A 27,730-nucleotide genomic window follows, 5' to 3' on the forward strand; every position below is an offset into this window, starting at 1 on the left:
ATGATCGTATAAATTGATGCAGAAAAGACATTTGACAAATTTCAACATCTATTCATGGTAAAAATTTTCAGAAAAATATGAATAGAAGGGAAATTCCTCAATTTGGTAAGAACATCTACCAAAAGCTTACAGCAACATTATACTTAATGGTGAAAGGCTGAATGCTTCCCCCACCCCAAGATCAGCAATAATACAAAGATATCCACTCTCATCACTCTTATTCAACATGGTGCTGGAAGTGTTAGCCTGTGCAATAAGAAAAAAGAAAACAAAGCAAAAAGAAAAAAAAAATCAAAAACTCCTAGTACTAAGTTCAGCAAAGATACAAGATATAAGACAAGCATACAAAAACCAATTTTATGTCTGTATACTAGCAGTGGACATGTGGACACCAAAACTAAAAAAATATAATTTTTATATTTTATAACCATTTTATATTTATAACCATTTTATATTTATAACCATTTGCCAATCACCCCAAAAATAATGAAACACTTAGATGTAAATCTACCAAAACATACCCAGGACTTTTATGCTGAAATGCTGATCAAAGAGATTTTTTAAATCTGAATGGAGAGACATAGTGTGTTCATGGACTAGAAGATTCAATATAGATGAAATATAGATATGTAGATAAAGATAAATGAACACAAGTAGATAGTGATAAGATATAGCTAATATAGATCAAGATAGATAAACATAAACGGAATATAGAATATGGATAAGGATACATGTCAATTTTCCCTAAATCGATTTCAAGATACAATGCATGTCCTATCAAAATCGTGGCAAGATTTTTTTATAGATATAGGCAGTTATTCTACAACTTAAATGGAAAGGCAAAGAACTAGAATAGCTAAAAAGAAGAAAAAGAGGTGCCTAGGTGGCTCAGTTGGTTGAGCATCCAACTCTTGATTTCGGCTTGGGTCATGATCCCAGTGTCATGGGATCGAGCCGTGCATCGGGCTCCATGCTAGTATAGAGCCTACTTAAGATTCTCTCTCTCTGCCCGTCTCCTCCACTTGTACTCTCTCTTTCTAAAAAAAAAAAAAAAAAGAAGAAAAAAGTGGAAGGAATTAATCCATAGTAATCAAGATTGTATGGTATTGGTGGAGTGATAGACCCATAGATCAATAGAACATACTGGAGAAACCAAAAATAGATACACACAAATATGCCAAACTGATTTTTGACAACGTGCAAAAGCAACTCAGTGGAGAAAAGATAGCCTTTTCAGCAAATGGTGCTGGAGTAATTGTACAGCCATGATCAGAAAATGAACCTCAACCTAAATCTCACCCCTTATACAAAAATGAACTCAAAATGGATCGCAGACTTAAATGTAAAATGTAAAACTGTAAAACATTTAGAAAAAGTAGGAGAAAATATTCAGGATCTAGAACTAGGCAGAGATCTTAGCCTTGGCACCCAAAACATGATCCATAAAAGGTAAAGCTAATAAATTGGACTTCATCGAAATTTAAAACATTTGCTCTGTGGAAGACCTTGTGAAGATAACAAGACAAGGTACAGAGTAGGAGAGAAATATGTGAAAACCAGATGAGTATCTAGAATATATTAAGAACTCTCAAAATTCAACAGTAAAAAAAAGCAAACAATCCAGTTAGAACACAGACAAAACACACACAGAGACATTTCACCAGAGCAGATATACAGGTGACAAATAAGCACATGAAAAGATGTTCTTCATTATTAGCCACTTATTTTTCAGAAGTCTGCAAGGTTCAGCTAGTATAGACCAGGTGGCTCTGTTGATCTTGGCTGGCCTCCCTCTGTGTGGGGTTTAGCTGATCAAGGCTGGGTCCCTCTGTGTCAGCTGGGACTCCATTCCATGTATCTCTCAGCCTCATCCGTGAAATACACACTGAAACCACTATAAGAAGTCATGACCTACATACCAGAATGGCAAACATAAAAAGTAGCAACAATAAACACCAAATCCTGACAAAGATGCAGAGAAAATAGGTCACCAATACATTGCTGGTGGTAATGTAAAAGGGTAGGATTTGGCAGGGTCTTTTTTTTTTTAACTAATCATGCAACTGCCATTATGACCCAGAAATTGAGCACCTGAGCATTTATCTCAGAGACATGAAGACTTACATTTACACAAAAATAGTACACCGATGTTTGTAGCAGCTTTATTCATGACAGCTCCAAACTAGAAACAACCCAGATGTCCTTCAATGGATGAATGGTTAAACAAATGTAGTACATCCATACCTTGGAACACTTTACTCAGCAGTAAAAGGTAATAAACTATTGACAGATGTGATAACATAGGTATATATCTCCAGTGAATTATGCAGTGAAAAAAAAAAAGCCAATTCCAAATGGTTACATCCTATATGATTTCATTCATATAACATCCTTGAAATGACAAAATAATAGAAACAGAGGATAGATTGGGGGTTTCCAGGGGTTACGGAGAGGGTGGGAGCAAAAGGGAAGGGAATGTAGTCATAAATAGCAACATGAGGGATCCTTATGCTGATGAAAGTATTTTGTATCTTGACTCTGCCAATGTCACTATCCTGGTTATGATACTGTACTGTAGTTTTGCATGATGTTACCATTGAGGAAAACTGGATAAAGGGTGCATGGGATCTTTTTTTTTTTTTTTATGGGATCTTTATTTCTTACAAGTGCATGTAAATCTACATGGATTTCAAAATTAAAAGTTTGATTTGTTTAATTAAATAAAACCACTTATTTTTCAGAAGTCTGCAAGGTTCAGCTGATATAGACCAGGTGGCTCTGTTGATCTTAGCTGGCCTTGCTCATGTGTGGGGTTTAGCTGATCAAGGCAGGATCCCTCTGGGTCAGCTGGGACTCCATTCCATGTATCTCTCAGCCTCATCAGGCGGGCCTGGACATGTCGTTATGGCTACTATGCAGTGTGTACAAGAAAGCAAGCTCTAATGGACAAAAGTCCCCCAAGCCTGGGCTTCAGTCCTGACTTTCATATTGTAAGGGTTGAAGCAAGGTACACAACTTAGCCCAGAATCGAAGGACAAGGCAGAGCATCCTAGTCTTGAAGGGAGGGCACAAAGTCATAGGCACATGGGCACAGGGGGTAATGAACAGCTGGGGCCATGAAGGGCTCCCTCACATCATGCTGGATCTCCTCCAGGACTGAAACTAACTATTGCCACTCTTCCTTCTCATAGGCAGACCGTGGCTATTCTCTGTTGTTTCAAGCACCTTCCAACAGGGTCTGCCAAAGACATGTCACAGGGGAAGAGAATATATATTGTCTATAACCGTCCTACTCGGAGCCAATCTGCCTGTCATGTCCACAGCCACTTGCCTCCACCTTCCCCAGCCCTGACTCAACCTTTACTCCCTCTGTCGCCCCATCTGATTCTCTTCTCACCCCTTCCGTCCTCTGGAATCCCTGTGCCTTTCCTAGCACTCACCAGATTTTATTTTACCAGAATCCCTGTCCAAAGTCACTGAGATCAGTTCTTTTGGCCTCCATTCCCTCATCTTCAAAAGGTGGATTAATAGCAGTACCAACACCACTCTCCATTAGTGTTGACATGAGGATGAAACCATATAAGTCACATAATGAGTTTACCCCGCCTGGTGCAGAGTAACCCCTCCCTAAATTGCAGTGGCTCTGTTTTCTTTTACTAAGGGTGCAAACTGCGGGCAGTTAAAGGAATCCCAGCATTCTTAGTTAGAACTCTGAAAATATTTCCCCATAGAAACACTGTTCTATTCCATAATTGTATTCTGTTCAACTATTATTACTCCTAATCATTCTGTGGTCCTGGCAGTCCAGCCTAATCCTGAAGGTTAGATGGGTTCTCCTGGACTGGCCTGGCAAAACTAACCACCATGAAGAACATTACGGCAAGGAAAAAAATGTGAGTTCTAAACAAGTCCTTTACACATGAACTTTTGAGAGGCGCCTGGGTTGAGCATCTGACTCTTGATTTTGGCTCAGGTCATAATCCCAGAGTCATCAGATGAAGCCCCACATCCGGCTTCACACTGAGCAGGGAGCCTGCTTGGGATTCTCTCTCTCTCTCTCTCTCTCTCTCTCTCTCTCTCTCTCTCTCCCTCTGCCTCTCCCCATGTTTACATGCTCTCTAAATAAATAAATAAATAAATAAATAAATAAACAAATAAATAATAAATAAAAATTTTAAAATAAAAAAAAACAAATGAACTTTTGAAATAGAACCCACTCTTAAGTTTGATATTACCTAGAAATGAATGTTATGAAGGTAGATACTTTGGAGATTGCAAACGTATCAGGCTGATGAATGGTGGATATTCTACTGACCTGAACCGTCTGAGCGAGAACCTTACGAACGAGGCTAGATGACAGAGGAACTCAGGGCCATGGGTAGGAAGCCAAACTGTGTTGTAAAGAAAACTAAGTAGACCTTGGGGGAGAGGGGTCAATGGGAGATCACAATCAACACCTGGGTATGCAGCAGTTGGGGAGAGTCTTAGATGGGAGTCCCCAAAATGGGGAAAACGGGATCCTGAGAGCAATACCAGAGGGGTGCCTACTTGACGGTGACAAGCCCATGAAAATGGAAAGGTTGTGGCTGGAAGCTTACAAAAGTCTACCTGGGACCCAGCCAGAAAAGTAACAGCTAGACCCATACTTTGAAAATGGAATGGAATGGCCAGAAGAAATAGAAAAACTATAGCTCCAAGGCTAAGAGCCTAGAAAAGATGGATTCAGGGCCTTTATGTGGAAATGCTCGAAAAGGTTTGAATATAACACTACACCCCGAGGCTAAGCTGAGAGGTTTCAGCACACAACTGTGAGACACTCAGGACTTTTCACTGTAGTAAAATTCAGCATGAAGTTGACCTTGCAGGTGCACAGGACAGAAATGAGCAGAACGGGGAAAGGTGAGGGAGGGCATATTGCAAGCAACACAGGGAGTGGGGAAAGGAGCTGGCTTTTTGTGGAGGTACCGTCCCTTCTGCACACTGGACTGGTGAGAGCCAAGTTGAGACCCAACTGTACATGGGCGCAGGTCTGCCGGACTCGGTCTCAAACCTGTTAGTGCACCCCTCATAATACTGTGTCTCTGACGACTACACGTGGACCCTAACATGGCACCAAGATCTTTATGATGTTGAAACACAGAGAGCCAACAGGGAATCTCAGGGATGTATCCTATATTCCTGTCTTCCTCATCCCCGACGGCGGTCATGACGCTTCTGCTTGAACAATTTCACTGATGGAATCTCACTTCTCATGAGACACCCATCTCCTTATTCAAGGATTGTCATGGGGCACATGGGTGGCTCAGTCGGTTAAATGTCCAGCTCTTGGTTTTGGCTCAGCTCATGATCTCCTGTTTTCATGAGATGGAGCCCCCTGCCGGGCTCTCTTGGGATTCCTGCTTGGGATTCTCTCTCTTCCTCTCTCTCTGCCCCTCCCCGGAGCATGCTCTCTCTCTCTCTCTCTCTCTCTCTCTCAATGAATAAACATAAATAAATAAATAAATAAATAAATAAATAAATAAACAAACAAACAAATAAATAAATAAAAGCCTGTCCTGTGAAGGATTCTCTCCAACCAAACAGATCAGATCTGCCCCCTGGTGACTTCTACTGCTTGTCCTCGTTCTGTTCTCTGGAACGGAGCAGCTAAATCTAATCCTTCCTCCCCATGAGGCCCAGTTCCATTCTGCTAAATCTTCTCTCTTCTAGGATAAATGGTCCACATTACACAACCTTAATAATCAAGTCAATGAGCGTTTCATGATGGCCTTGATGTAAGCAGAGCACAGTGCACATGCGAAGTGAGTAAATTGTCTCTTTGTTCTTCAGGCAAACCGGGCGAAGACAGAAGCATGGATGGTGAACTCTAATACCAAGAAGACTGGTAAGTATTATAAAAAATGTTCAGAGCTTGCCATGGTGTAGCTATGGGGAAAGTGTAGACCAGTTCACCTTGGGGGATCTGAAAAAAGACTTCTAAGAAGAGGTGGGAGTTGAGCTGGGGCTTGCAAGACTTTGACAAGCAGATGGAGGGAAGGAGGCAGGTGGGGAGTGAAACAAGCAGAGGACATGGGCTTGAGGACCTCGGCTCTCAACTTCCTACTTGACCTTGAGCATATTTTAAATGAGGGCCCTAAACTAAATGATCTCTAACGTCTGGTGCTAGAGACCCGATAGGGTGTGAGCTTGAGCATTCCAATTTAGGCAACAGTCCAAACCTGTGAAGCCCTGCCTATATCAAGGGAGTGGCATATGTGTTTGGGACAGGAGGTGGGGGGATAAGAGGAGGATAATCCATTCACTATTCTGCCTGTCACACTGATTCTGCACCCCTCACCATTCTGACCGTGTCATGTTGGGATACTGACAATGTCCTTCTTAGACTGGCAGTTACTATGAGCCAGACACCTTTGGAAGCATGACATACTTACTTTTACATCCCATGGACTCCTCACAGCAGCCCTATGAGATAAGTACAAGTTTTATTATTCCCATTTTACAGATGAGAAAATGGAGGCACAGAGAGATCAAATATCTTGCCCGAGTTCATTGAGCAAGGATTTGAACTCAGGTAGTCTAGCTTCCTACCTTACTTCTTCAATAAAAAACAGAAGAGCAGGGCACCCGGGTGGCTCAGCCGGATGAGCATCCAACTCTTGATTTGGGCCCAGGTAAAGATCTCCCAGTTCATGGGATCGAGCCCCGCACTGGGCTCTGCGCTGGCAGCGTGGAGCCTGCTTAGGATTCTCCCTCTCCCTCTCTCTCTCTCTCTCTCTCTCTCTCTCTCTCTCTCTCTCTCCTACCCCCATTCGTGCTCTCTCTCTCAATAAATAAATAAACATTTGTTAAAAACACAAGGGCAGAACTGAGCACAGCTCTGTGGGCATGCTCTCCCTTACTAGGGTGAGAATACTGTTAAACTGTAGCTTCTTTTGCCCTCCCATTCACCCAGCCTAAGACATCAGCTTTCTTGGATGCCATGCCACATCAATTCATTCTGAGCTAGCAGTCACCTAAAGCCCCTAAAAGGCTTTTGACAGGAGCTGCTCTTAAACCAGGTCATTCGCATTCTGTTCGCATGCAGTGGATTAGTGAATCCCAGATGCTGGGTTGTTCATAAGCCTTTTAGATTCTCGGTAGTAGCTCCTGGTTTCACCCTACAATAATTCTGAAACATGATATGTTATCCAACGTTCCTGTTCCCAGCTTAGTAATAATATAACATGAACAGCTAATGGTTAGTGGAGGATTCATTAACTAAATGTGTTTCATGTAGTATCTTCTATAGTAGTTTTGTCTTTACACGAAGTCTTTTGTGATTGTTGTTGTTGTTACTATCGTTCTCATTTAAGGGAAAAGAAAATCAAGTCTAGTGAAGTTAAGAGACTTGCTCAACATCCAATCGGGAAGTGACAGACCCAAGGTTCATATCCAAGATTGTTAGATTCTGGGGTCAGAACTCATTCATATGCTTTCCCACCTCTTTGCATCATCTAGAAACTTGCCATTATCTAAGTCAATCACAAAAAATGTCAAACAGAATCAAGGACAGAACTCAGAGGTAAATTATATCCCTCTAGGCATATATGAACCAATTATTCAGGTAGTCATACATAGATTGAGGCATTTTTTTACATAATATTGAAAGGCCAGAGAAGTTTAGCGATCTGCCCAAGCTCAGACACTTAGGGAAGAAAGGAGATGAAAAAGAAAACGATCTTGGGGCACATGGGTGGCTCAGTAGGTTGAGTGTCTGACTCTTGATTTTGGCTGAGATCATGTTCTCGTGGTTCCTGGATTAGAGCCCTACATGGGGCTCTGTGCTGACAGTGTGGAGCATGCTTGGGATTCTCTCTGTCTCTGTCTCCCTCTCTGTGCCCCTCCTCCACTCACTCTGTATCTCTCTCAAAAAATAAATAAGCAAGCTTTTTTTAAAAAAAGGAAAATGACCCAGAGAGATCAGGCCCTTCATTGCATCAGCACACGCTTCAAGTATAAATGAGTATAAACATATCCAGAAAGTTTTGCAATTACAACGTCATCGAGACTGCAATTCTCCAACTTGTTCACATGCGTCTCACGAGCATCTTTGTCAAAAACCGTGCTGGAGCAAACGTGCACTTCATCAAAGACAACCCCCTGCCCCGTGGGAGATGGGATGAGTCTGCCCTGATGGCCTCTCAGCGAACACGCAGAAGCCCCCATTCTAACAGCTCACAAATCATCCTTTTACTAACGCGGTGTAGGATTTGGCAGGGAATTACCACAGGTGAAGCTTTGGGAGGCATGCCAGCTCCCTGAAAACTACGCAAATCATCTCCAGGCATCAGGCTCCACTCAACACTGGCCCTGCGTCTCCCTGCCCTGTTGAACACACCTCTGTCATCTCCTCTTGACTGAAAACTTCAGCTTGCCTCAGACCCTTCCAAATGAGACTGTTTTCCTTGGTAAGAGAAGAGAGAAGTCCAATTGAACCAGAGTGGTCCGCTCTTCTTTCTCCCTTCTGTTGTTGGAAATGAATCTTAAAAAAAAAAAAAAAAATCCTTTCTTCTGTCATTAATATTTTCAAGGACCTCAGCAGAGACTGACCCTCACTCCAGGCCAGTTCCCCTCTTTGTATTTGCTCTCTGTCCTAGCCACTGACAAAGACTCTCTTCTTGCCTGAATTTCATTCAGCCAGGCTCCTCTGAGCCCGTTGAGGGCCCCATCCTTGGGTATGCTCTCCCAGAGTCCAGTTGTAGCAAGAATCCTTTCAGGTCAGTTTAGCCAGAATCTCCCACCCTTGATAGAAGATCCCCCTTGATATCTGACCAGATTCTTCCTTCCCCGCCATCCCCCAGGGAATGTCTGGCCGCCCTGACCTGCCTCCAGCAAGAACCCTATCAGGTCGGGTTAGCCAGATTCCCCCTTATTCGTGATTCTTCTTCTTGGCAATTTTCTATCCACTGACCCCTTCCATTAGGAAGTCCCACTTTGCCTGTTGTTAAATTAAGAGCTAAGCCCAATGTCCCTGCCCTACTGCAGAACCTCAGTACCTAGTCCTGAATTTTGTCTACCTTATCATTTTAACAAGTGACAGAATAATTTTTTAACACCTCTTTTGGACACCTTTTATATGTGTTCATCTTTTTTTTTTTTACTTTTTTTAAAATTTTTGATAGGCAGAGAGAGACAGAGCACAAGTAGGGGAGGGGCAGAGAGAGAGGGAGACACAGAATCCAAAACAGGCTCCAGGCTCTGAGCTGTCAGCACAGAGCCCAACGCGGGGCTTGAAATCACGAACCGCAAGATCATGACCTGAGCCGAAGTCGGACGCCCAACTGACTGAGCCACCCAGGCGCCCCATTAATGTTAACTTGTTTCTAGAAAGAGAGAGAGAACAAGGAGGGCAAGAGAGAGCAGGAGACAGAGAATCCCAAGCAGGCTCTGCACTGTCAGCATAGAGCCCAATGTAGGGCTCAAACCTGATCTGTGAGATCATGACCTGAGCTGAAATCAAGAGTCGGTTGGTCGCTTAACTGACTGAGCCTCCCAGAAGCCCCTGTGTGTGTTTTTTTAAAGTGAGAGCTCATGTAAGGACTTCCTTTTGACCTCAAAGTCAAATGTCTTCCCTTTGCTTCCTTCTCCAGATCATTCCCTTCTACTTACCCAATAAGAGGCAGAATCAGGATTCAGCTCCAAACTCTTTGCCTACACAGCCTGAGCCCTTATGGTACTATATTATTTGTAAATGAGTTATTAACTAAGCCATTAAAAACAACCAATACCAGAACCTTGAGACCTCTATCCCAATGCCTCTCAATCAATTAGACAATTAAAGAGGAATCTGAAAGGAACATGAAGTGCAGAGAATTAAGTGATTTTAACCAATGTTAGGAGATAATTTTTTCAAAGGTAAAATAAACAAAGCTGGGCCCTAGGTAAAGTGGTAAGGAGATTTTAAATAGTAATGTACTCCGCAATAGGGAAAAGAGTCTACCGTGAACTGAACTAAGCTTGGATTTGCACAGGGTGAATGTGTATTTTAAAGGGAGAATGGAGGGGCGCCTGGGTGGCTCAGTCGGTTGAGCGTCCGACTTCGGCTCAGGTCATGATCTCGTGGTTCATGAGTTCGAGCCCCGCGTCGGGCTCTGTGCTGACAGCTCGGAGCCTGGAGCCTGCTTCCGATTCTGTGTCTCCCTCTCTCTCTGCCCCTCCCCCATTCATGCTCTGTCTCTCTCTGTCTCAAAAATAAATAAATGTTAAAAAAAAAAAAAAGAAAGAAAAAAAAATAAAGGGAGAATGGAGTAGAGACCCAGAGAGCAGAACAGAGTGAAAAATTACAAGAAAGGAGGTCTAGTCCATGTGAAACCATCTGGGTCTGTTAGGCTCCTGCCCTCCCACAGACACTGGCAGACAGGGGCCCGGGGCTCAGGTGCTGTCTCGAACAAACTAAGTTCTTTTGTGATCCTTGAGTTTTCTTGGGCAGGCAGTTTAAGGGGGCCTAGCTAAGGTCATTGTTGGGATGTGGCCATATGCTGTTGGCAATTATGTTAGTGTTTCACTCAAGTCTTTATAGGCCAAGGTTGAGGCCTAGTCAAAAAAAGGGCTCAGAGGAGCCTGGCTAGAATGTGGTCATAGAGAATCTTTCTTCAACTTCCACATAATACAAAAGAATATGTGTCAAATATTTTATTTACCTCATTAATGGATGGTGGGACTGGTATAATACTACAACCAGTTCAAAGGAGAACTTAAACTACCATGCATTTATAGTCAGTTAAGAAATGCTGGAACAGGGGCTCCTAGGTGGCTCAGTCAGTTAAGCGTCTGACTTTGGCTCATGTCCTGATCTCATGGTTCATGGGTTCAAGCCCCGCATCGGGCTCTGTGCTGACAGCTCAAAGCCTGGAACCTGCTTCGGATTCTGTGTCTCCCTCTCTCTGTCCCTCCCCACTCATGTTCTCTCCCTCTCTCTCTCTCAAAAATCAACATAAAAAAAATTTTTTTTTAATGCTGGAATAAATTGACAAATAGAGGCAAACTGGAAAAACAGGTCAATATCCACAGGACAATTAACAACCCCATTCCACAGGAGCCCATCTGCATTTTAATGGAAGGAACACTTTGTATTACTATCAGTCTCCTGTAAGTCAGCTTTTGTCTCTACAGAGTTGTAAAATAACCCCATCAGAAGCAAGCAAAGACGCACACATCTGTAAAATCAAATAATGTCCAAAGGTTCCAGCATTCCATTGAAAGGATATCCAATAATATCTTTTCATTCACTTCAAAACCTTCGTGTTTTCATCTACACCAATCTTCTTGTTCTGTATACCAAGCTCAACAGCAGTAAAAGTGAGTCCAGAAAATCAAAAAGATGATTGAAAAGCATCGATGATCAGGGATAGATCCACACAATAAGTATTAAGAAGACAGTCAATTTCGGTGGTTTGTTTCCTGAACTCTGAAGCCTGGTGGTCTAGGCTTCCTCAAATCCCGACATTGCCACACTGGTCGTGTTACACTAGGCACTTTTTCTCAGTTTCCCTGTGCCCTCAAAATCCTCATCTGTAACATGGGTATAACAACAAGTACCTATTCCATAGCTGAGGGAATCATTGATAAAGTCTGGGTAAATTACAGATGTCATCCTTACGCCTGTGGGAGCCTGTGGCCATGAAAACCTGCCTCTCTTCAGCCTACAAGGCAATGTTTGGCTAGGCCAGATTTCTGCCTTCATGATCACAAATTCTACACCAAGGTCAACATTAATTCTTTCTCCCAGGGTTCCCATTGCTTCTAGGAGACTAACCAGTTCTTGTCTGCCAAGTGCAAGAGTCAAGTGTAAGCAAAATTTATCACCATTGCCTCCTTTGACTTGAGTGATGACATTAGCACCAAGTATGAGGTTCTCCTTGTTTATCAGGAGTGTTTAGCAAAAGCCACAGTAGTGTAAACGTGCTGTCACAACTATACTCTGCTTCTGTGCCACTGTGATCCCTGTTCCAAAAGCACCATCCATCTTCCCTCTAGTCATAGCAAGACCCCCAAAACAGCACCTCAATTCTTTTGGTTTGTCTTCGCTCAGACATTCTAACCCCAACTTACAGAATCTCCTTGCAGGTGTACAGGAGGGAAAAAAAACCCTTTCTTTGGCCTCCTGGGTACTTCCACTGGGAGCCTGTAAATTAGACAAAGGGAGATTCACAAGAGAAAAACAAAGCCAAGTTTATTAACACATACAGCTTACATACACATGGGAGAAACTCAGTGATGAGTAACTCAAAAGGGTGGCTAGAACTTGGGGCTTACATAGCATCTTAAGAGAACAACAGTACATCTACACAACTATAGCAAACAAAGAAGCAGTTGTTAACAGACCTGCAAGTACTTTCTGTGGCTATGCCCTGGGGCTCAGAGCAGAGGGAACAGGCACAAATTCTCATCTCTGAGTCTCACCCAGGAGAGTGAGTGCACACTTTACTATCTGCTGCCTGAGGGTCTTGCTTCTAATTAGCACACATCTAAGTGCGAACTGCAATCCTTCCTGGAGCCTGAAAGAGCTGGTGGGCACTTCCCCCGCCTTCTCTCTCCTACCAGCTCCAATAATAAAACCAAGTTGTTGGTATCTCCTTGGAAGGGTCTTGTCAACACTCTAGGGCCCCAACTTTTAAGGCTGCCGCCTGAGGGCTGGGCTGCCAAATCACCCCGCTCTGATAGCTAACACGGCTTGCCTCTGCCTTCTCCCTTTAGCCCACTCCAAATCACCAGTATCTCTCTCGAAGGAACTTGCACACATGGCTGGCACCCTAGCTTTTGCAGATGCCACGAAAGGACAGGCCCCCAGATCACTTGGTTCTGCAAGCCAACAGGCCTTGCACTCACAAATCCCATAGAACTATAGCCAACAGCCCACCTTCACAGACATATACTTAGGTCCAGTGTAGAGGGAGGCAGGCAAAAAAGCCCATCTCCCAGTTTCTACTGGAAGGGCCCTAATTATATACTTTCCCAGCTGCTGCCAGAGGGTTTGGCGTCCAATCTAGATGCAAACTATGATTCTCCCCTTTGAGACACTGACAGGTTTTGGCACACCTTCAAGTTCTGGGAGCCACTAAGAACAGAGCATGGATAATCACAAAGGTTTGGGGGACAACCAATAGCCATTCTTTTAAAAAAAATTTTTTTTAATGTTTATTCGTTTTTGAAAGACAGAGAGAGACAGAGTACAGCAGGGGTGGGGCAGAGAGAGAGGGGGAGCACAGAATCAGAAGCAGGCTCCAGGCTCTGAGCTGTCAGCACAGAGCCCGACACGGGGCTCGAACCCACCAACCGTGAGATCATGACCTGAGCCGAAGTCGGACGCTCAACTGACTGAGCCACCCAGGTGCCCCAACCAATAGCCATTCTTAGAGAGATTGAGTCAGTACTCAAAAACCTCCCAGCAAAGATAATGAAGATGGCTTCTTTGGTAAATTGTACTAAACATTTAAAGAATTAATACCAATCCTTCTCAGTCTCCCAAAAAAGAAAAGACAAGGAGACACTTCCAAACTCATTTTATAATACCAACATTACCCTAATACCAAAACCAGACAAGAACACTATAAGAAAAGAAGATTAAAGGCCAATATTCCTGATGAACACAGATGCAAAAACCCTCAAAAAAAATATTAGCAAAACAAATTCAGCAATGCATTTAAAGAATCAATACACTATGACCAAGTAGGATTTCTTCCAAGGATGCCAGAATGGTTCAACATCCACAAATCAATGTGACGCACGAGATAACAAAATGAAAGATAAAAAGCATACAATCATCTCAGTAGATGAAGAGAAAACATTGGACAAAATTCTATTTCTTTCATGATGAAAACTCTCAACAGATTGGGTACATAAGGAGCATGCCTCAACATTATAAAGGACAAATATGACAAACCCACAGCTAACATCATACTCAATGGTGAAAACCAAAAGCTTTTCCCCTAAGATCAGGAATAAGACAAGGATACCCACTCTAGCCACTTCTATTCAACATAATACTCAAAGTCCTAGCCAGAGAAATTAGGCAAGAAGAAGAAAAAATCAAAGGTATCCAAATAAGAAAAGAAGAAGTAAAATTGCCCCTGTTTGTAGATGACATATTATAAGCCTAAAACACACACACACACACACACACACACACACACACACACACAGCCCGTTAGAGGGGTACCTGGGTGGCTCAGTCAGTTGGATGTCTGACTCTTAATCTCAGCTCAGGTCTTGATCTCATGGTTCGTGAGTTCGAGCCCCTTATGAGGCTCTGCTGACAGTGCAAAGCCCGCTTGGCGTTCTCTCTGCCTCTCTCTCTGCCCCTCCCTTTCTCACTTGCTCTCTCTCCCAAAATAAATAAACCTAAGCAAACAAAAACCTGTTAGACCTAATAAAGGAATTCAATAAAGTTTCAGATACAAAACTCAATATACAAAAATCGGCTGCATTTCTACATACTAACATTAACTATTGAAAAAAGAAAATGAAAAAAAAAACCAATCCCATTTACAATATCCCATTTACAGTAGCACCAAAAATAATAAAATAGGCATGAATTTAACAAAGGAGACATATTTCATTCAGTTGCATCATTGAGATTGAAATAAGTGAGAGTCAGAGCCCCAGAGGAGTATGTTATCCACTCTAAAATCTGTACATCTGGACTTTCAACTCTTATTTGATAGTCACTCTATACTCACAAAGATGGGCAAAAACCCCAAAGTTTTCCTGAGGATGAGCTATTTTTTTTCACTTTTATTTATTTAAAAAAATGTTTTAAGTTTATTTATTTTGAGAGACAGAGAGAGGAGGGTCAGAGAGAGAAGGAGAAAGAGAATCCCAGGCAGGCTCCGTGCTGTCAGCGTGGAGACCAATGTAGGGCTCGAACTCATGGGCCATGAGATCACGACCTGAGCCGAAACCAAGGGTTGCATGCTTAACCGACTGAGCCACCCAGGTGCCCATGATGATGAGCTTTTTATTCATACATCCAAACACTTAGGGATTTTTCCCTTAGACATATTTCCCACAATAATTTCAATAAATTCCAGAATCCAAGATTAATGCAAATTGAAAATAAAAATAACAATTTCAAAAATATCCATTGCCAATAATTCAACTCTTAGGACTCATTCCTCAGTAAACAATACAAAATATGGGCAAAGATACAGTTTGCCAAAAAATATGGGCAAACTATACTCTGCAACATTATTTATAACAGTGAACACATGAAAATAGACATCTTAAAAATGCCTGGTTGAATAATCTTAGTGCTTCCATTCACTGGACTTACACAGCCATTAAAAATTCTCTTTACAGGGTGCCTGGGTGGCTCAGTCGGTTAAGTGTCTGACTCTGGATTTGGCTTAGGTCACGATCTCATGGTTCGTGGGCTCGAGCACCACAACAGAGCCAGCTTGGGATTCTCTCTCTCTCCCTCTCAGCCCCTCCCCTGCTCGTGTTTTCTCTTTCTCTCTCACTCTCTTTCTCTCTCTCTCTCTCTCTCTCAAAATAAATAAATAAAACTTGAATATCCTATTTACAAAATACGTTTGTTGGTAGGGAGATAACTTTATGATAGACGTTAAGTGCAAAAAGCAAGTCATAGGGGCGCCTGGCTGGCTCAGTTGGTAGAGCATGGGGCTCTTGATCTCAGGGTCATGAATGAGGTCAAGCCCCACGGTGGGTGTGGAGCCGACTTAAAAAAAAAAAAAGCAAGCCGCAAAACTATGATAACGTCTTAACTATGTAAAACTATGTACATTGTGTTTGTTCAGGAATCCTTCTGGTTGAAAGAAACACTCAAATCAGCTGAGTAAAAAAAAAAGGGGGGGGGGGAAGGAGTCTCCCAGCCTCCAGGTGGCCAGTGGAGAGCTCTCAGTTATTGCTTATTGCTTCTCTCCTTATTTCTCCCCAGTTCTCTCCTGATTAGTTCCTTCCTCGCTTTTTCTGCCTGCCAGCTTTTTCTCCTCTGCTGCACAGGACCCAAACACGACCTCCCAAATGAAACACCCAGTGGAGGTAGCTAGACTCTAACACAATTCCAAATTTCAGGCAGACGGAATTGAATTGGCCCAACTTGGGTCGTAGACCATCCACTTCTTGTCCGGTTGGATATGATTATTTAGGGTAGAGGTCATTTTGTCCAGCCGGCTGCAAGGGTGCCTTCGGAGAAGTGCGTAATTGGAAGCAGTGAGAAAGGGAAGGGCAGAGGGCCGGGCAGACGCTTGGGAGGTAGCTAGAGGTTATTATCATAGAGGGAAGGAAATAAGCCACATTTTTAATAACATTGATCACTGAATGACTGGATCATGATGGTCTTTATTTTATCTATGCTATTTTACACTTTACAAGTGTTCTACAACGCTGTGTTTTTTTAGAATCAGGAAAAATGTGGGTTGGGTTGGGTTTTTTTTTTTTCATATATAACAAGTTTTGAGTCCCATCCCTATTATGTGCTAGCTTGTTATGGGAGTTGCCAGGTTGAATGATTAATGGACGTTCTCTGTCCTCAATGAGCCTGCCTCCTTGTGCCAGTTGCCCCTTCCTTGTGTTTGTACTTAACCTTGCCAAGACCTTGTGGGATTCTAAGTCGTTTCTGAAGCCAGTGTCATTCAGTTATGTAACTCTGAACGCCAATAACAACTGTAGTCTGTACCATGTGACTTAGTTATTGGTGGTATGCAATTGTTGACTCTTGAACTGTTTCAAATGAATATTCTTTAAAAAAAAAGACTAAGTGGTTTTTTTTTGTTTTTTTTTTTTAAAGAAAAACCATTCTAGGGGCTCCTGGGTGGCTCAGTTGTTTGAACGTCCAACTCTTGATTTTGGCTCAAGTCATGATCCCAGGGTCCTGGGATGGAGCCCGGCATCACGCTGAGCATAGAGCCTGCTTGGGATTCTTTCTCTCTCTCTCTCTCTCTCTCTCTCTCTCCCTCTGTCCCACTTTCTGCACGCATGTGCACTCTCTCTCTCTCTCTCAAAAGAAAAAAAAAGAAAAAGAAAAGCCATTCTTAATATTTTAATACTCCTTAAGTTGGCTAACTAGCACACGTTATGTGCAATAAATATTAGTTTTCTGGTTAAAATTCACTTTGTCACCATAGAACTAACTTTCCCATAACCACCGTCCATTTGTTTCTCATGGACCTGTTTGCCTAACATCTAAACGGCCAATTCTTCCTTCACTTTTATGAAATTAGCCTTAATTCCTCTTTCCCCACCTCACACTTCCTTCACCTTCTTGTTTTACTGGCCAGCTCTCAAGGTTTCAAGATCACACATATGGTCATAAATGTCTCTTTCAGTTAAGAATCTGGATAGAATGTGAAATCATATTTAACTGTCTTCTTTCATATACATAGGGAATTCTATCTTTAAAGTGTGAAAAAAAAAGGGGGGTCGGGAGCGGCGTCTGAGTGGCTCAGTTGGTTAAACATCAGGCTTTGGCTCAGGTCATGATCTCATGGTTCATGGGTTTGAGCCCTGCATCGGGCTCTGCATGGAGCCTGCTTTGGATCCTCTGCCCCCCCCCCTCTCTGCCCCTCTCTCTCTCTCTCTCTGTACTCATCTCTCAAAATAAATAAACGTTGAAAAACTAGTAATAAAATAAAATTGTGGGGGAAAATGAGTTTTTGTGGCTTCTATGGCTGGGGTTAGAGTCAGTCTTTAAAGCCTTGCCAGTGGTTCCATTTGAAATATAATCTTTGAGTCACAGAGGAGAAGTAACATGATACAGTGTGAGGCTAGGAGAGCCAGGGTTCGGATCTCAGCTCAACTGGCAGGGACCATTAGCAAAATACAGCGTGTTTCCCTGAGCCTGTTTCCTCATCTGTAAAATGGGAATCATAACACCTGCTTCTCAGTGTCTTTAAGATTAAATGCGTTACAATAGCTGCCACGTACATATTAGGTGGTCAGTAAACATTTGTTAACCTGATGAAATGTAAAGAACTTGCAGAACTATCAGGAAAACACCCACCTAATTGCCCCAAAGGGCAGTGAGAGTTTTTGATAAAGGAGGTAGAACTACTTTTAGTCAAATTGCATGGGCAAAGGTCAACCCCTCCTTCAGTTAAAAAGCTGGGGGCAGGGCTTAACCAGGAAGTGTAGTCCTTCCGTAAGCCTCCCTTCAGCCTTACTAGTCCCAAACCTGAAGCAGCTACAGTCAGATGGGATCTTGGGTCACATGAGCCTCCCTAAATGAGAAGCCAAGAAGACTGGGTGAACGTTTCCTCTTAAGTTTTGTGGAGAGAGACTCAGGTACAGAAATACCTTGCTGCCTACCTGACCTGAAGCAGGAAAAACCACTGACAGCTGCGTTCCCAGGTAACACCAGGGGGCACCAGTGTTCCCAGGAGGACCCAGTCTGGGTTTTCAGTCCTGGGTTTGCTAAAGGAGGCAAATCCAACCAGGGGAGAGGTTTACTGGGTTTATTAAAAAGTTCTTAACATGTAAACTCGGAAGCCAAATGACAGCGAAGAATCTAGTTTGTTGGGGTTTCCAGAAAAAGGAGAGAGAAAGAAGTATTAGGTTTCTCTTTCATTTCTCCTTTGCTGTAGAAGGTTTGAAATAGCTCAGTTAAGCATATGTAACTGGCTGGATCATGTATAACACTATGCAGTCCTCTCTCATTGTAGGACAAGGTGTATAACGGAGTGACAGCCGGTCAGGGGCCAAGAGCCCACGGAGGTGCTGTCTCCTAGAGCAGGGAGGGGGCTGAGGACGGGAATCCCCGGGTTTGCGCCCAGGGTCCTGGGCACCTTGTGGGAACGTGGTCTAGCTCTGGCAGACCCTCACTGGCAAGGCCCAGGTAAAATGGGAAATCCCTCTCCCTCCCCTCTAGAAAGCTCCCTCCTGTCTGAGCCCACCCCCACCCCCACCCCCTGCCCTGTTAGAGCCTCAGTCCTTTTGTATAGCTGAAGTGCTCTAAGGCTCTGTCTCTCAGGTTCCCTTCTGTTGTGGGAAGTGAAGATATTTTTAGCTCATTTCACCATTAGGATTACAAAACGTGTCCTCCTCGGAGATGGCAAACAGGGGAGAGGCATGGAGGTAGAAAGCTGTCTGGAGTTCAGGGAGGAAGGAAAAGACAGCCTCTGAAGGGCACAGGGGCCACAGGGTGCTGAAGGGAAGGCTCGAGGCAACCAGACAAAATTCAGCTGACAGTTAGGTCTGGGAACCCCCTGGGGGATGAATGTCTGTGTACAGGCGCGCGTGGCACCCGGGCCTCATCTGTACATCCAGAGCTGGTGGAAGTGGGCTCGTGGGCTGAGCCCTCCACGGCCTTGGCCTTCGCACCGGGCAGACCCGCACGCGGCAAACTGAGCTCAATTCTGTCAGGCTCGCTTCGGCCACCAGTCACGGCAGCCTCCGTGCGGGAACCACGAGAGGCACACGTGCTTGTCGGTTACCTGCCACGGGGAGGGAAGTGAAATCCAGCCTCAGCAGTGAATCCACCACTAGAAATCCCCAGAAGTGTGTCCGTCTGGTGATGAGAGCTGAGGACCTTCCCGAAGTTTCGGACTTCCCAGCTGAACATACAGTGCCGCCCACACAGCCCTCTGGGCAGGGGCTCCCAAAGGGAGAGGGGACACCGGGGGACTTTGGCCATTTAGGAGGGGAGAGGGGAGGGAGGACCCGTAAGAGAGGGAAGAGAGGCCAACGCTCTCGGACCTTGCTTGTGAAAGTAGGTTTGCCGTGGTTTGTTATGGATAAGGAGAGTGGATATAGACCGAGGGTGGAGCAGCAGGGCTGAGGATCCTGAGTCACTGAGTTAGAATAAGACTCACGGGTCTTACCGTGTAGCTGATCCCCCAGGCCAGGCTCTGAACCAGCTGGGGGGGGAGGGGGCACCCAGGGCTTCCTTCCGGCCACATGCAGAATATTTATGGTGTGAGTTTCCATAAATTCAAAAGTTGGGCTTTTCATACAGAGAAAGACAGATACCATATATTTTCTCTCTTATGTGGATCCTGAGAAACTTAACAGAAACCCATGGGGGAGGGGAAGGGAAAAAAAAAAAAGAGGTTAGAGTGGGAGAGAGCCAAAGCATAAGAGACTCTTAAAAACTGAGAACAAACTGAGGGTTGATGGGGGGTGGGAGGGAGGGGAGGGTGGGTGATGGGTATTGAGGAGGGCACCTTTTGAGATGAGCACTGGGTGTTGTATGGAAACCAATTTGACAATAAATTTCATATATTGAAAACAAAAATAAAATAAATAAAAAGTTGGGCTTTTACTTTCCACAGGAATAGCTGAGAGCAGAAGGGACCCAACAGGTGATACACTAACGCAATCCTGCTTTAAAACAAGCCTTAGCTATAAAGTTAACGGCTCTTCCCTCGTTTACAATGAGGATCAGTAGAGGGCAAGACCCTACGCTTGTCAAATGCATTTAACGTGTCTGAACTGACACTTTCATGTCTCCACTATTTTATTTTAGCCCAGTGCTTTGCGGGCGCTGGTCACAGACTCCCCACCTCCAATACCCCCCCCCCCCCCCCCCACCGTAGGGCTGCCTCATCTGGGCCAATACCTGAGCCCTGTGATGCTTTCGGCTTCTCTCTCATTTTCAGACTTGCCCTTTGGCTGGGCCAAGGGCTCCGTCCCTTTCTAGCTTGTAACACGACAAAAATCTCTTCTTTCACGTGGAAAGACTGTGTGCTCCATCTTGACCTCAGTAATTTTCCCCTTTTCTGCTCTTGCTCCTGAGTCAGCATCTAGCAAACTCTTTTCGTAAAGAGGTCAGACCCCACTTCTCTCAATCAGTGCCACACACACACAAACACGCGCGCGCGCGCGCACACACGCATGCGTGCACATGCACACACACAATTTTAAAGTCGTCCCACTACGTTAGAAAGGTTTGGGGTTTTTTAACTTACGTGCAGGTTTCTTCAGAAGCATAGTATGGCTTGAGGAGAGGGCTCACTCTCCCACCCAGGACATAGTTCCCACAGGACCTGAGAGCCTTCCCTGCCCAGAGCCATCCTGAGCGGCCCAATTCAAAAGGAAGCTTCCATTTTAAAACCTGATCACTTCTCTCGGGACACAGTCCAGCTCTGGGCTGTTGCCTGAGCTCGCCTCCTGCCACACCAAGTGGGCTCTCCCAGTTCTGACCACCTATCCTGCTCTTGCCTCACTCTTTCTGGCTTATTCTCCTGCTCCTCTCAGGCTGCTCACTCTCTCCCTTGGTCCATCTCAGTCACTTACTTTTACCTCAGTTCTCAACATCTTACATGCATACGGTTGCCAGATTTGCATAAAAATGCATGACATCCAGGGGCGCCTGGGTGGCTCAGTTGGTCAAGTGTCCGACTTGGTCATGATCTCATAGTTCGTAGGTTCAAGCCCCGCGTCGGGCTCTGTGCTGACAGCCCAGAGCCTGGATCCTGCTTCGGATTCTGTGTCTCCCTCTCTCTCTGTTCCTCCTTCACTCATGCTCTGTCTCTCTCTCTCAAAAATAAATAAACATCAAAAAAAATTTTTTTTAATGCGAGACATCCAATTTAGTTTGCATTTCAGATAAACAACAAATACTTTGCTCTAAGTATAAGCATGTTCCATACAATATTTGGGACATATTTATACTAAAAAATATTTGCTTATCTGAACTTCAAATTTAATAGGATGTCCTGCATTTTATCTGGCAGTTATATAATCATTTTTTATTCATTCATCAAATATTCATAGAGAACTTACATGTGTCAGGCATGGTGCTTGGTGCTGGGAAAGCCAGCCAGGTTCCAGTCTTCATATCTTACAGAATATATACTTTACACACACACACACACACACACACACACACACCATATACATATATATGTGTATAAAAGGGTGGCTTTTGTGCTAAGCCAAATATTTGTATGTCACTAGTTTTCTTAATTGCTGCATTTGATGAGGTTGCTTTTATAAACGCTAATATTTATTTACAAAAAGGTAACCTATTAAAATAATATAATTGTAATAAAGAATAATGCCAATATTTCTTGCACATTTATCATCTACCATGCACTATTTTAAGTGATTTACACACACTAATTCTTTGTATCCACATACAAACTTGACAAAGCGGGTTTGTTTGTTTCATTACTTTGGTTTTGTTTTTTGAGAGAGAGACCACGAGAAGGGGAAGGGGCACAAAGAGAATCTTCTGTAAGCTCCGTGCCCAGTGCAGAGCTCGACTCCAGTCCAGGCCTCACCTCATGACCACTGTGACATCATGACCCAAACTGAAATCCAGAGTCAGACACTCAACCAACTGAGCCACCCAGTCAGCCCCTAAGTAGGGTTTTTTTTTTTTAATCCCCATTTTGCAGATGGGAAAATGGAGGCATAAATAAATTAAGAAATGCGCCCAGTCACACAGCTCATAAGCAGAAGACCCAGCATGTGACCTAGGTTCTCTAAATCAAGAAGCCAGCATGTAAACCACTACTTTGTATGGACCACCACTTGTTTTAAGGATTTTCACTTTGTAATTTAGTCCTCCTACATGGTCAATGAGTTAGATAATATGAGTCATATTTTATAAATAGGAAAACAACACCTCAGAGAGGTTAGTGATTCGCTTCAGACCCTTTACCAATAAGTGAAAAAGCAGTTTTCCAATCTCTCTTCCTCACTGCAAATGCCGCACTCTCCCCATGCCATCTGAAACCCCCTTGGAGCTTAACTAAAGCAGCATTGCCCAAAGTGAGTTTCATAAATATTCTTTAATGAAAGACTTATCCAGGCACTTGTTCAAACACTTAAGTTCTATTCTAAATGCTTTACAAATATTAACTAATTCAATCTCCAAAACGGTATGAAATAGGTACTGTCATCACACCCATTTTAAACATGAGAAACTGAGGCATGGAGGCAAGTCACATGACTGCTAGTGGCAGAGCCAGGATTTGAACCCAGTCTGTCTCCAAATAGGAAAAAACATTCCACAAGCCATTGTCAAGTGCCTTTTTGCTCCAGGCTTTATTGTAGGCACTGGGCATGGGGCTGAGACAAAAGAGCACACAGACATGCCTGCCCTCATGGGGTTTATATTCTGTTGAGGAGGAAAGAATACATCTAGACAAACTTGGGAAAGGATCCTACTTGGGGGGGTGGCTAACACCGTACCAGGAAGAGGCAAACAGTTGACCTTTGAGACCATGTGGCGGGGGAGGGTGGGAATATGGGGGGCGGGGGGAGGCAAAGATGGAGAAGCAGCGGGAAGGAGCATGTGCGTTGTGGAGTTGTTGAAGTGACTCCAGACAGCAAAAGTTTCACTGTGGTGCATCACGTGACTGTGAAATTGGGAGATGGTGAGGGAAGAAAGATTGTCAAAGCCTGGAATAGGACAGGGATATGAGGAAACATAAGGGAGGAGGAAGCATAGTGGTTCTGACCCCTACCTCACGCCACAGCTCTCAAGCTTTACTCATGTTCAGTTACCTGAGGCAGGTGTCTGGAGCTCAGAAGTCGTGTAAATACGCCTGTGTGTGTAGGAGGCAGTTCAGATCTAGCAAGTCTTCCTTGGCCACCCTGGGAAATCCATTTCTGTCCCCTCCATGTGCACCTTGATGTTCTGGCACAGCCCCCTGCAGCCCCTCCCAGCCTCGCTTCTGTCAGAACTCACCCAGACAGGGGCCATTGCTCTCTCAGGCCAAGGGGCCTTTCCTCAGATGAATGGCTTCTGTACCAGCCTCTCACAAATAAAAGAGAGGAAACAAAAGTGGAAAGAGGAAGCACTGGCAGGCAGGCAGGGGAGATATTTCAGCCACGACACCTCCTTCAAACAGTAGAAACTTCGGGAAAAGTTAGAGAATATTGGACGAGGCAACGAAGGACCAAAGAAATTAAGTAACTTGTCCAAGAACATTGCACGTTAGAAGCTGAGCCAGCCCCAACCATCAGCCTCCAGACAATTTATTTGTACCCTGTCTCACTGCCTCAAACCCTGTCTGCGGTTAGGGTCCCATTTCTTTGTGAGTTCGTCTCGCTAGAAGAGGAAATAGTGGAGAGAAAAGGAGGAATAGATAGGCCGGTGGATCCCATGAATATCACCACAGCTTACTTATTATCATCAGCTTCCATGCCTAAGTAGGACCATGGAGGGAAGGGAACATGGTTAAAAGCCACCTCAAGAACAGAGTCAGAGGGCCTGGGGGATAACAGTTGTACTAGACAAAAAATTATAGCCACCATTTTTGAGTCAGATTCTGGTGGGACTTCTCATACATTATCTTATACCCTCACAATATCCCTGCAAGATGATTTCTTATTTTTAATTTACTTACATGAAACTCAGGTTCAGAGAAGTGAAGTAACCTGTTCCAGGTCACACAGCTAGTCAGTTGGAAGGCCAGGAGTTAAGCTTAAATCTCCAGATTGTCAGAGTGAGAAGCCCGTGCTGTTTTCTAGTACAGCAGCTGCCTATGAAATTGTAATCCAGGGGCGCCTGGGTGGCTCAGTCAGTTAAGCGTCCGACTTCAGCTCAGGTCACGATCTCACACTCTGTGAGTTTGAGCCCCACGTCGGGCTCTGGGCTGATGGCTCAGAGCCTGGAGCCTGCTTCCGATTCTGTGTCTCCCTCTCTCTCTGCCCCTCCCCCGTTCATTCTCTGTCTCTCTCTGTCTCAAAAATAAATAAACGTTAAAAAAAAAAAAAGAAAAAAGAAATTGTAATCCAATGAGATGGGAGGACGGCACTTTCCGGCATCAGGAACAAAATGGAAAATGTAGTCCTTAACATCTAACAGAAGAAAACAGAGTATATTATTTGCAAAAAAAGAAATGGTTTCCTAGGGGCGCCTGGGAGGCTCAGTCTGTTAAGTGTCTGACTCTTGATTTCGGCTCACATCATGATCTCACAGTTCGTGAGTTCGAGCCCCGTGTCAGGCTCCTTGCTCACAGTGCGGAGCCTGCTTGAGAGTCTCTCTTCCCCTCTCTCTCTGCCCCTCCCCCTGCTCATGCACAGGAGCACTCTCTCTCTCTCTCTCTGTCTCGAAAATAAACATTTTTAAAAAATGAAATTATTTCCTAGCAGGAAACCAAAAAAGGTGATATTTCATGAAAGCTTTAATTGGAGAAAATCATTTTATTATACATGTCCAGTTATTCATTCAGAAATAAAGATGAAATCCTTCCATTCCATCATCTTAGTGCTCGGATTGATCTTCCCAAAACCTGCCAGTGACTACATCACTCTCCCACCAAACCTTTGAAAAGCTCTCTGCTGCCTCCATCAGTGCTCTTCAAAGCTGTAAAAATAGCAGGATTTTTTTCAAATGAGATATTTTTAAGTTTATTTATTGATTTATTTTGAGAGCGAGAGAGAGAGAGAGCACACGCTCATGCAAGAGTGCATGCTCTAGCGGGGAAGGGGCAGAGAGAGAAGGAGAGAATCCCAAGAAGGCTCCAAGGCAGGGCTCGAACTCACGAACCATGAGATCATGACCTGAGCCGAAACCAAGAGTCAGAAGCTTAACTGACTGAGCCACCCAGGTGCCCCCGGGTCTTACCTGGGATCCCAAGATGGCAGGAGGTAGAAGCAGACCTATGCAAGCCAGTGGAGACGGTAAAGGAAGAAGGAAGAGAGGATGGGAAGGGTCAGAGACCCCAGTTATTTCCCTCCTGAGTCAGCCTCCCCCTTTGCCCAACTACCCTCCCCAGGAAGTCCTTTGACTGCCTTCTGAGGTCTCAGGTCTCAGGCTCCTTTTGGGAAGTACTGACTGATCAGAGTGAGAAAACGCAGAGCATTTAGCCGCAGGTTCAAAGGCCCCCATAGTTGGCCCCACTGCCATTTCACTTACTGTCCCTCTATCCCTCAACCTCAGCTGCTCACAAAGCGCCTACGTGTGTCTGTCACCCCTCTCGCCACTCTGCAAATACATCCTAAACTCCACCACAGTCTGCCCTCTGCCCACCCTGTTCTTAGCCCCCATACCCACCCACCCGCGTGAACCCTCTCTATGTGTCCTAGAGGCTTCGCTTGCCCTCTCTGGGCAGGTGTTCCCCACCCCCACCACCCCCCTCCCCACACTGGCTACCTGCACCTCTGATCTGGCTCCTTGCCCACTCTCTTCGTGTGGAGCTGTCTCTGTGCCTTCTCTCTCCCTTGTCTCTGAGGCTGTGCTTTCAGAAAGAACCCTGCGTTTTCCGCGTCCGATGCCTCCCTGCCTCTCTGCGTGGAAAGAACAGGTGCTCGAGGAACGTTCGCGGCACTCCACCCACCTCTCTGGACCTACAGAGAGTAGCGCACCCACAGGTCAAAGGACACGTGTGGACTTTGTTGTTGCAGGGTCGCCATGTGCGCCACCAGTGCCTGGGACCTGGAGGAGATCCCCCTGGACGATGACGACCCAAACAGCTTAGAATTCAAAATCCTGGCGTTCTACGCCAAACACCACGTCTTCAAGAACCCGCCGGCTGCCTCCTCCCCAAGGCCACCGAGAACAAGAAGTTTGTCCCAGAGAGGACTGGGGAGTTGGCCAGCAAACGACTCGTGGACACAAGTGTCATGGGCTTGGAGAACTTCCCCATCCCCTGAGCAGGCCACAAACCTGGGCAAGAAAAAGTCGTCTTGGAGAGCACTCTTTGGAGTGGTAGAGAAGGAGGAAAATGAACAGAGCCTGCCTAGGGCCCGCTTGGAGGGTCAGGCGATACCAGAGCCTCACGGTCCCAGTCATTCAAGGGCTAGGTCCCTTTCTAACATGGGACAGCACAGAGAGCATGAAGGTAGGATTGGGGAATTCTTCTCTCCCACAACAAGATCTTCCCCTTCTTTGTGTGTCTGGTGGTCCATCTCCTCCCAGCTGGTAATGTGGGCTGAGGGAGGGCACGCCATTGTGCCTCAGTTTCCCCACTTATTGATATTCAATAATAATTGCCCTGCTTTTCTCAAGACCGAGCAGGAAGTAAGAGAATGGCAGCAAAGGGTGACAGAACAGGTTTTCTGGCTCCACTGCCTATAAATAAGCTTGCTGCCCAAACTCCCAATCCTCTGTGCCAAGGAGCCCTACACAGGGGTTGAGACTGCCACACTTCTGGAGGTAAGCCGACTCACCTCCCTGGGCCTCTGTTTCCATCTGTACATTGGGGTGTCCCACCCTCCCTACCTCTTAGGGTGGATGGAAAGATCTGGTAGCTGCATGCAAAAATACTTTTCAAAGTATAAGGCCCTCTGTGGGGAGAAAACACACCACGAAGAAGCATTTTGACAAAACCTTCCCCTCAGTGGAACAAAATACATTTTGTCATTTGTCTCAGGACAATGGAACATTTTCACAAAGGGCCTTAGCATACAGTTACCCTCCATCAACAAGCTTCGGCATAAGTATCTTCTTCCCTTTCAGCAGTGCCCAGTGCCCGCTGCCCACATTTTAAAAGAAGCGCCCACTCCTGCTGGGCTTGATGGCTGGGGTAAATTGTCAATAATTAGTCAACAGGTGGCAGTAATGTCTCAATTTTAAAACGGTGTGACCGGGCCCCGGCTTACTTGGAGAATCAACCCCCGCTGGGTCGTTTTCTATCCCTCACGATGATCAAGGAAACGTTTATTTCCCGCTGGACTTTAAAATTTTAGAACCGGAGAAGTTGGGGGTGAGGTTATCTGGGGAACTCCTCCTCTCTGCACCCCACCCCCCTGCCATGGGTACAACAAGCTCCCGCTGGGGATGGTAGCTGAGCTCTGGAGCATACAGAACCCTGTGGACGCACCTACATAGACTTTTCTG

General features: G+C 44.8%; 1 protein-coding gene across 4 annotated transcripts in view; it reads left to right on the forward strand.

Moving 5' to 3' along the window:
- Window positions 1–3,794: 3,794 nt before the first annotated feature.
- Window positions 3,795–27,730, forward strand: part of BCL2L14 (BCL2 like 14) — a 53,565-nt gene continuing 29,629 nt past the window's right edge. For 3 of the 4 annotated variants that reach the window (XM_042991768.1, XM_042991770.1, XM_007076314.2), the window contains exons 1-3: window positions 3,795–3,893; window positions 5,830–5,884; window positions 26,296–26,732. In XM_042991768.1, coding sequence (XP_042847702.1) covers window positions 26,303–26,732 — 430 coding nt within the window. In that variant the 5' untranslated portion in view covers window positions 3,795–3,893; window positions 5,830–5,884; window positions 26,296–26,302. Of the gene's footprint in view, window positions 3,894–5,829; window positions 5,885–18,183; window positions 18,346–26,295; window positions 26,733–27,730 lie in introns of those variants that run through there. The other variant, XM_042991769.1, reaches the window with a different exon arrangement.

This window comes from Panthera tigris, chromosome B4 (genome assembly GCF_018350195.1).
Source record: "Panthera tigris isolate Pti1 chromosome B4, P.tigris_Pti1_mat1.1, whole genome shotgun sequence".
NCBI classification, from domain to species: Eukaryota; Metazoa; Chordata; class Mammalia; order Carnivora; family Felidae; genus Panthera; species Panthera tigris.